The sequence below is a fragment of the Lathyrus oleraceus genome, chromosome 5 (genome assembly GCF_024323335.1).
Source record: "Lathyrus oleraceus cultivar Zhongwan6 chromosome 5, CAAS_Psat_ZW6_1.0, whole genome shotgun sequence".
Lineage (NCBI taxonomy): Eukaryota > Viridiplantae > Streptophyta > Magnoliopsida > Fabales > Fabaceae > Lathyrus > Lathyrus oleraceus.
Window position 1 is genome coordinate 275,097,951 of NC_066583.1, and position 11,151 is coordinate 275,109,101.

The 11,151-nt window shown below is 36.0% G+C and overlaps 1 protein-coding gene across 1 annotated transcript; it reads right to left on the reverse strand.

The window, feature by feature from the left end:
• Positions 1-5,830: 5,830 nt before the first annotated feature.
• LOC127083840 (probable E3 ubiquitin-protein ligase RHC2A) lies at positions 5,831-8,038 on the reverse strand. Its single transcript, XM_051024176.1, has one exon. It carries the CDS (start codon positions 7,756-7,758, stop codon positions 6,400-6,402), a length of 1,359 nt encoding a protein of 452 aa, XP_050880133.1. The 5' UTR covers positions 7,759-8,038; the 3' UTR covers positions 5,831-6,399.
• Positions 8,039-11,151: the final 3,113 nt, after the last annotated feature.

The following is an 11,151-nucleotide window of genomic DNA, read 5'->3' on the forward strand; positions in this document are numbered from 1 at the left end:
TGGATCCCATTGGTCTCTATTATGAAAACAATTATGCTATCGCACAAGCTAAGGAGCTCAAATCTCACCAACGATACAAACACATACTTAGGCATTATCACCTCATTCGAGAGGTAATATATAGAGGAGATGTGAAAATATGCAGAGTACCTACACTTGACAATATTGCAGACCCACTGACAAAGCCTCTTGCACAGCAGAAGCATGATGGCTATACTAGATCTATGGGCATTAGGGATATGCCTGATTGGCCCTAGTGCTAGTGGGAGATTGTTGGTGTAAGCCCTAGAGGCCAATACTTTTGGTACTTGTATCGAATTAATTATTAATAATAAAAGGCTTTTTCTTTATTACGTTTGTTTAATAAAGTCCCTAGGATAGCTAGTCAGTTTAATGTATCAAGTGTGACTTGATCATGAGATCACATTAAACATAAGGACATTATTCTTAAAGTATCCGTAGTCGAGCTTTATTGTGAAGTGGGATAACACTAAAGCATTAAGACTATTATGTAAATAGACTGATGATCACATCTCATGGATCATGGATAAGGAGTTATCAAGTCTTGAACATAGGTATGAATATTACGAGTAATATTTATACTGGATTGACCCGCTATGAGAATACTATATAGAAAGTTATGCAAAGTGTCATAAGTTATTCTCATGGTGATAATGGTGTATACCACTCTTCGACCTGAAACCACTATGAACCCTAGATGTAGAGTCGAGTGTTTTATTGCTGATCCAACGTTGTCTGTAACTGGATAACCATAAAGACAGTTGATGGGTACTCCACGAAGCATGCTGAGGGACATGAGTGACCTAGATGGAATTTGCCCATCCTGCATAATAGGATAAATGTCTATGGGCCCAATATTGAACTGGACAAGGATGACACGGTCTATGCCTTGTGTTCAATATAGACATAAGGGCAAAAGGGTAATTATGCGCATAAGTATTATCACAGAAGGATTTGTCAGATCACATGACATTTTCGTGTCTTGGGTAGCAGTGATGTGTTGCTAGATACCGCTCACTTTTTATTATGTTAAATGCGTGATTTAATATAATTGTCAACATCGCAAAAACCTACAGGGTCACACACAAAGGACGGATTGATGAGAGATAGAGTAACTAAGGAACACCGTAAGGTACGGTGCACTTAAGTGAATACGAAATATGGTAAGGTACCACACGCTTAAGTGATTTTGGGCATATTATAAGATATGGGCCAAAATACACTTAAGTGGGATTTTTAGCTTGAAGCCCACACAAGTGGTTCTATAAATAGAACCCTTGTGCAGAAGCATTAATTGCGGTTACATTATTTTCGTTTTCTCTCTCTCTCTCTCACTCACTCACTCACTCAAAGCCTTCATTCGTACCAGCTAGCACTGAGATTGAAGGAATCCATTCGTGTGGACTGAGTAGAGACGTTGTCATCGTTCAACATTCGTGATCGCTCCGTAGATCTGCATCAAAGGTTTTGATCGTCACAAGAGATCTGCACCAAAGGTTTCAATCGTCACAAGAGGTAAATATTCTATCACTGATCATGACCATTCGTAAGGATCTCTAAAGGAGAAAATTTTAATTTTTGCTGCGTTTTTGATCGCAATTCTCCTTCAGTCACTTGGGTGACGATTTTGTGAGAAGGGGTGACAGAGACATCATGACGACCGTCATGATGGGTGGGTTGACTATCATGACATGTGTTGACCAGTTTTGGGTCGCCGACTCAATGTTTTGAGTTGTATTCGGTTCCAACTACTGTTGGTTGCTATTTTGTTATGTTTGACAAGTTGGTGAATAAAATTTATATGCTTTAAAATTTGTGTGAATACTTTGTGAATGTATAAGAATGTGTTATTGAATACTGGTATGATTTGGTATTGATGAGTTATAATTGCATATCATACTTGTTATATTGAGATGATGGACTTATTGGCGATATAAGTGGTACGAAGGAGAATCAGTGATGTTATTACATTTATACGCATTATTGCATTTAATGCATCATGGTGTACGGACTTTGATCTAGTGTTGTGTCGCTTATTCAGAAAAGGGGACTTGTGACGAGTCGCTGATTCAGAAGGGGGGATTAGTGACGTTCATGGTTCAGAATAGGGGATCATGCGGTGGTGGGACTAAATCAGTATCATACCTCTGATGTCAAAATTGGCACCACATGCATAAAGAGTCGAGAAGTTGATGCATTTCATACATACCTACTTTGCGATCAAGTTATCATTATCATTTTTGCATTGTTGTGAATGATATTCATGAATTAATGATTGGTTGATTTTGCTCTATTGAGATATGAGTGAAATGTTCTTGATATGAATGATTTATACATGGATGATTTTTAAGCATGATTCTATCCTTGCTTTATTTGCACCGCTAACATATTTTAAGCGTATTCTCACCCCTGTTTATTTTGTTATGGTGTTCTATACTCTTTTGGAGTACATATAATCATGTAGGAAAACAACCGGTGTTTGAGCTAAAGAATGGCGTTGGGGCCTCTTCTTTTATTTTACTAATCCCCGAGTCATTTAGTTTTTGTTGAAGCTCTGATATGTAACACTGTGACGAGTTGAGATGAAATGAATGTTTTCTTTGAAGTTTTTGATGTTGTGTTGTTATTTGATATATGTTATAATTGGAGACTGGTGCATGTTGTGAATGTGTACCATTGTTGTTGTGTAAAATTATATGTTTTATTTTTATGAGTCAAGAGTAACGGGTTTAGGGTGTTACAGCGAGATTTTGAGAACCTTGAAAATGTTTTTTAGAATTGAGAAAGGAGAAAGAGTTCTGGCGCGTTTTTGAACAAACAACGTTCGGAGATGCGTCGCCGTAAGTATTGAGTTGGAGTGTGTCCGAAGATGCATCTTCGAAATCTGGAGATATTATTGTATTTTCACGAGGTGTGTTAGTAATGCATAAGGTGAATTAAGAAATTACCTAAACAAGATATGATTTTTATTGATCCACAATGACCAACACACCACAGACCAGATTAAACCACATGTTGTCTTAGAAGTCTTGACTTTGTACTTTAACAACTTTGTAAATTGCCTTTAAAAAGCCTCGATTGTTATAACACAGGAGGGCAAAACAATTTTCAACCAATTCCCAATATTATTCCACAAGGAGATTTTTTTTCCAAATACCCTAATAAGAAACATTTCAAAATAGACACCAAAATATCCATGTTTCAAACAAAAAAATCACACATAAAAAGATGCGCCACTGATAAAGGCGCATGTACTCAAAATTGGCTTCAGACACCAGGCATGATGGCATATGCATTGTGGACATGTCTATGCTTATGGCGCATGCATTGTTGCCATAAGAGGATGTGTTGTTTCCTCTGGCACATGCATGCATTGTATTTATTTTTAAATTAAAATTATAATTAAGAATAAAACAATTGTAAAAATAAAAGGATAATACTAATATTATTAAGTTTAAATAGGTTTGCAAGGAGAAAAACTTTGTAAGCAAATTTTAACGACGCACTTGTTCAGAACGACCACTAGTTCCACAACCCGGTGATACCCTTCACCGTTGAGGCTGCACACGATTCTGCAAAAGTGGTTGTTGTCTTCCAGGATTCATCTAAGATGTTTGGTGTCTTCCTGGATTCACCTGAGGTGTTTGGAGCGAGGTCCCTGGAACATTAGTGCCATCAATCAAATCTAGTATTTCTTGTCAGATTGAGTACAACGTTCATCTCATATTAAATACAATTTTCGGTTACAAAAAATGAACATAATCACACATAAAACAATAACTCGGAAAACAAATAAAACAACTAAACACAACAACATATCTAGGAGATTACAACCATCATAATAATATCATCTGAACCATGCATCATAACACGACAATCAATGTCAGTTTTAACTGACTCCCAGACACGATATACTTCATTATTGTTGAACATTGTAACAAGTCTTTCAATTATTCTAATTTTTTCACCGTCTTCAATGTCTCAGTTTAACTAATGTATCAAGCTCCTCTCAAGATACTCGAAAGTCTCAATGTTTCAAAGTCGAATATTCATCGAAAGTTTTACTAGTGAATAAAAAAGATTAGCATTTCTTTTAATGATATAAGATATTTTGAAGAAAAATTTAAGAATGAAATGAGAAGATGGGTGGCAAAATGGTGGAGAATGAGTGACTTATTTATATTTAAAAAATAGTACAACATAGGCATAACAGGGAATGACACCTCTTTTTAGGCCAACATGCATGCGTCAGATGGAATGGTGCATCCTCTTATGGCAGCAATGCATGCACCATAGAATTGACATGTCCACAACGCATGTGTCATCGGGCCTGACACCTAACACTTGAAGCCTATTTTTAGTGCATATGCTATTGTCAGTGGTGCATCCGCTTAGGTGCGGTTTTTGTTTTTTTGAAACATGAGTATTTTAGTATATAATTTAAAATGTTCGTTATTTAAGTATTAAATTTGAAAAACTTATCATTTGAAGTTGATATAGTATATATTGTACTAATAATTAAAGTACACTGCCAATAACATTTGAATGAGATGATAAGGAACCTCTTCCAACTTAATTAGAGATCCTGAATTCCAACGTGGACATGCAATATGAGGGATTAGTCTATCAAGTTACGCGCAAAAGATATTCAATTTCTAAAATAAAAAAAAAAGAATAATTAAATTACACAATTGAAATTAGTAATTAATATTGCATTAAATTAAAAAATAAAAATAACCTCTTTTCCAAAATAATAATTATTTCATCTTATAAAATTATTTATTCTAAAATAAGTGAGGCATTTTAATTTCCATTATAATTCTAATGTTTAGTTTCCAATTATGTCTTCTAGATAATACTTTTAATTTATCATTCTCTCACTTTACATTTACTATAATTCAAATTTATAAATAGTAAACAATAATAGTTTGTTAAAAAATTATTCTACCGCTTTCATTTATTATATTTTTTTAATCGGTTTGAAATGATCAACTATGACAATTATTTTGGGACAAAGTGAATATTATTTATTTTAAAATAAGTTTTAGTGGCTAAAATATCATTCATTTTAAAAAACAAAATGGAGAATTAGTTATTTAGTGTCAATAGATAGCTTTGAAAAACTAAATTATTGAGTGGAAAATGAACTAATCCATTATCCATCCATTCAGCACTACACGTGCAATTATTTTCTTTTCTTACTAAAACATCGAACTCAACTTCTCCCCAGCTGTCTACACATTTGGTTCCGTACGCCAACCTAGTTTGGCCACCACAACTCAACTATCTTCCCAAATAATACTTCTTATCCAAACGTATACAACTCAGGAACTTAGATGAACCCTTTATTTTGCCAAAACTAGTAACATGTCATAAGAATGACACTTAATTCATTGAACATTTTTTATTTTTAGTTTGCTTACAATCACATATCATGTTTGCAAGTTGTAATCTTACAAGAATCTCAACAAGAAATACAATAGTACTATAATCTTTGATATGTTCTAGTAATACAAAATTATGACAGTTACTATTATATTAACTTGAAGATCCTAAAAACTAGTTGATCCTAATAGCCTTCTATGAAGCAAAATCAAAATGCAAATTTGTTCAATATAGCAGTAAAATAACTTGAAGATCCTAAAAACTAGTTGATCCTAATAGCCTTCTATGAAGCAAAATCAAAATGCAAATTTGTTCAATATAGCTGTAAAATAACTCTATAGATGATTCAATGCTCATTAGTTCTTGACGCAATTCGGATAGATAAAGCACCAACTAAGGCAGATAACAAAGGAGACAAATGAAATTGATCAACAAAAAATGTTTGACTTTAACTTCTAACAGAAAAAACAAGCATTGTGCTTATGCCATCAGCAACAATCAATGAAAGGGCTTATGTTCTTGAAGAACCAATGAACCATAATTTGAAATATCATAAAAATTGAAGCTAGAAGAAGTTTATCAATGATGAGAATGAACACAAAATAATAAACATTGCTTATGTGATTCAGTTGAACCAATTCATTATCAAAGTAAAAAGGTACTGATAATCATTCCCCCCACCCCTTTCCCCCCACAAAAGATAGACAAGATACCGCACAGGTTATCGTCATTCTACTAAGTTCTCCTCCATTGTTTTCTGACTTTCTTCCATTGATGCTGCTTCACATGTCCATTGTAAATTGATCCAATTCAGATTGAGGAAACATCAGACATTACAAAATTATTTGCAGCAGAAAATGTCATGATGGTTGCATTGTGCACCTTGAATTCAATCGTTTTCATTATGTACTTCAACTTTGATCAACTAATACAAAGGAAGCTAAAAACTATGTTACAATTTTTAGCTTCCCTAATATAACATCAATCTAGAATCTACCATGATCTCATTCCACTGTTTACATCCATAGACCAAGTCCTTCGCGACCGCGGAGACGGATCCATAGTTGAAGAATGAGAGGAATTATTCCTCAAAGACCTTGTCTCTCTACTCAAAACAGCACTTCGATTCACAACTCCACTGCCAAAACAACCAAAGAAACTCCCAAAAAACCTTCTCAAACCACCACCTCTCTCCCTCCCTCTACTCCCAATAGAAGACCAAGAAATCCTCCTCGGTTCACCACCATTATTAAACCCACCATCCATTTCAGTATAAACAACAGGAAGCTCCCTCTCAGAACCTCTTCTCCCACCCGAAAATCTCCCCACAGCAAAACCACCACCAGGTAATCTCCATATAGTTAACCCAACATTACTCTCTTCCTCATTCAAACCAGGCAACTGCGAGTGTGTTTGTGTTTGCGGTAGTGATTGTGCTTGCGAGTGTGTTTGTGTTTGCGGTGGTGATTGTGCTTGCGATTGCGGATGAACATTCGTTCCGGCATCCGAATCAGACGGCAACTCATGACGACAAACAGGGCAAGAATTATGAAGTGCAAGCCAAGGTAAAATACATTCAGGATGATAAATATGCTTACAAGGCATTTCTCTAACAATAGTAGTTAATTCAAAAGCCTCCTTGCAAACTGCACAGTGCGATTCCATTTCCAAATGAGTATTATCAATTTCAATCGTTGGTAAAGAATCAATAGCCGATTTTGTCGCCGGAGGATGTTCATATCTCGAAATCCCATTGATTTCAATCTGAGAAAGCTGCTCCAACAATCTATCAAATCCAGATCCAAGAAGAAACTCTGACATACTCGGAGGCAAAGGTCTTAATCCAGAACCAGCACCGTCATCATAGAAAAGCTCAAACCCACGACTCTCTCCACCTCCAACACCTCCTCCAACACCTCCTCCAACACCAACAACGCCGTTGTTATCGTTACCTCCTTCTGTTACCTCCATCGATCCACCACCGCCGCGAAGGACAATAACCGGATTGAAAGGAGACCGGTCACCACCGTTCCGGCGAGTACTTCTGAGAGAAGGTTGACGAAAATTATGATTATGATCAGAACCAGAACCAGAACGTTGACCGATCATGTACATGGCTGCAGCCGGAAAACGTCGGCGGCGGGAGAGAGAGCGAGAGCGCGACGGTTGGTCAACTTCCTCGAGAAACCCGCTCTCACAATCAGGGCAAGCCACCGTTTCTTGTCTCCCTAACCTAACAATACGACTGCATCTGTAACACCAATACGAAATCGTCTCCGTAGACATAATAATCCAGATCTCAAAAAAATCAAAATCTGATTCAAAATTCAAATCAAATAACCCCAAAATCATAAACACTTTTCAAAAAAAGAAGAAAAAGGAGTGAAAATTAGTTGAAATGAAATTGAAAGTGTTATGAATTGGGAGGGTTTCCATGGGGTGAGAGAGGCGTGGAACGAAGATAACAACGAAACCACGTTCTAATTTTTTTTTTCTTTTCCTTTCTCTTTAGCGTGTTTGGAACGCATTTATTATGTGACACGTGGCTTTACGTGGTTGGATAGTATCGAAACGACAGCTTGCTAGAGATGAAACGGTTTCCCGTTTCAGCCGAATGAATGAGCCGTTGTTTGAGAGGAGTTAATGAAGCCAGCCAGGTTATGGCGCTCTGTACTATTTTCTCTTCACCCTGGTACACAATTTAAATTGATTCGCTTGACCGAAAAAAGAAATTAAATTGAGTTTAATTTGTAATTGACTCACTTACCGTATAGGTAAAAATTAAATTTATTTAAGTTGTGTGATTAATAAAACGACATGCATTAAAAACACATTAAGAAAATGATATGCATTAACTTTAGTCAGAAAATTAATATGCTTTAAATGAAAATAATTACTTACACTTGTAGATACTCGGATGAAATTTTGATTTTTTTTTTTTTACTGCCATACCAATATAGCATTCTTTCTTAAATTTATTCCTAAAATAGCATCCTTGTCTTCGTAATTTTCGCAATTTTTTCAAACATTTTTTTATCAAATAGCCATCAATTGCAGAAGACCCTTTTGCAAACTGCATTGCACCCGTTAAATGCAATAATGGAGAATCCTTATAAAATTTAAGAAACTCATTTATAAACTTTTTTTTATATTAAGAATTAAAAAAAGTAACGTTAGATTTAAATTTGTATATTAATTTTAATAAAAATATAAAAAATTAATTTTTTAATTATTTTTTAAATTTAATTGATATACACTAACCGACAGTGTAAAGATTTTTTACACAGTCAGTTAACCACAACCATTGATTTATTTAAAATGTTTGATTTTTATTTTAATCATTTAAAAAGTAATACAAACAGATGATTGTGATGCATTGATAATGTAAACAGTAACGGTATATAACAATTAATCTCTTATTTTATGGATTTTTTATCTTGTGTACTAACATTATTCATTTAGTTTTTATTTATATTAATTTTATTATTAAGCTATAATATTATATTAATTTTTTATCAAGAAAAATAAAATGTAAAAAATTCTTTTATAATTATTAATAATTAAATTAATAATATATTAAATATAAAGAAATTAAATATTTTATAAAATAGATTAAATAAAATATTTATTTATTAAATGATAGAAAAATACATTACAAAAAGGTTTAAAAGGGATGAAGTGATCATTTAAGCCTTAGAAAAAATTAACTTACTATGATTTTGATCATGTCGTTAAAAATGGTCGTCGGTTCCACATTAAGTAGATGATCTCTTTCATTCAGTCCTTCAAGGTGTTTCTTGATTCTCAGTTTTATTGGGTAGTTGAGTAGAAGTCTTTGCATCACCTCTAGGATACAAAAGTTGGTCGTTGATTCCATATTAAGTAGGTGTTCTTTCTCATTCAATCATTCGAGGTGTTCCTTGATTCTCTACCTTATTAGGTGGTTGAGTAGAAGTCTTTGCATCACCTCTAGGATACAAAAGTTGGTCGTTGATTCCATATTGAGTAGGTGTTCTTTCTCATTCAATCATTCGAGGTGTTCCTTGATTCTCTACCTTATTAGGTGGTTGAGTAGAAGTCTTTGCATCACCTCTAGGATACAAAAGTTTGTGACCACTTCATCTAAGAAAGAGTCATTAAACGTCACACTCCTATAATTTAATTTGTTTGTTAAATTCTAGTATAGTTGGTTAGTATGTTGGGTTGACATTTTTAAGGAGGGATGTAGCGGTTTGGTCGTTGTGATAGATTCAGGTTGATCGGTTGTGATGGATAAAAAGGAATTTGGGGTTTGGGTGTTTGAAAGTTTTTTTTTGTTAATAGTGGGTTTGGTGCATGACTATGGGTTATAGTGGGTGGTGTGTGATGCTTGTTGTTAGGAGTAAGATAAAATTATGGGTTTGTTTGTTATAGGTTTTTGTAGTGTTGATTTGGGTGTTGGTGTTGTAAGGCAGTTGTGTTGGGTAGTTGAGTGTTGAAGATAGGTTGTTAGGTGTTGGTGGGGTAAGGTGGTTGTGTTAGGACGTATGTGTTTGTAGATGGTCTAGTATGTTGAAAGTTAGAAGATGGGAGTAGGTCACAGGGGTCAAATAGTAATCTTTTTTGTGATAGATACAAATTTGACACTAATTTATACCAAACCATGTATTTGTTGCTCGGTTTACATTCCATGGTCATTGTATAGCCTTGTAAGACAATATTGTAGGGGTTCTTTGTCGCATCCGCGAAAATCAACCGGCGAGACTCAAAAACAAAACACACACAGAGCCGCCACTGCGCGTTATTTATCCCAAAATAGGGAAAGGAAACGCTCAGAGAAACCTGGAAAGGAAATGGTCTCGCGACCAAAGAGAAAGGGTAAGGGAGTCGGTTACGCAAGGGGAAGGTATTAGCACCCCTCACGTCCGTCGTACTCGACGGGATCCACGTTCTAAAATAAAGAAAAGGTTGCTAAAACATCACACACACACACGGGGAACGCAGGTGGGGTTAGGAGAAGGGAGCTCGATAGGACATCGCATCCTATGCCTACATATCTCGTCTGGAACGAGAATCAGAGCCACTGTAGTTCGGCTTACGCACGCCAAACAACACAAAACGCACAAACAGATGGCAAACATGGAGCCCGACAACCACTCGATGGAATTACGTCAGCATCCGAACCAAAACACAATCAAAAGGGCAAACGTGGAGCCCGACAGCCAATCATTGGGCTTACGTCGGCATCCGAACCCAAAACACACAATCAGATAACAAACAAACACAAACAAAAGAAAAAGGTTGCCCGGAGTGGTCTCGCACGACCACCTGCCTACATACCTCGTCTGGAACAAGGATCAGGGCGATGTAGTTCCCCCTAAAGGGACAAAAAATCTAGCCAAAAGAGACGCTGAGACGTCAGGAGAAACGACACACACAGACTAACAGGGAGTCGGGAACTCGAGCCTGATAGCTGCCAAACAAAACACACGCAAAAAAGAAAAGGGTGCCCGGAGAGACCTCGCACGGTCTCCTGCCTACATACCTCGTCTGGCACGAGGATCAGGGCGATGTAGTTCCCCCTCAAGGGAAAGAAAAACTAGCCAGAAACCGAGGGAAGACGCACTACCAGGGAGCTGGACTCGAGCCTAGTGTTGTCATGCATCGTTACCCTAAGTTCAGTTTTCTATCCTACTTGCATAAGCAAACTACTCCTATCCAGGAAAGAAGCAAGCATACAAGCATTCAAAACAATTCAAGCATACA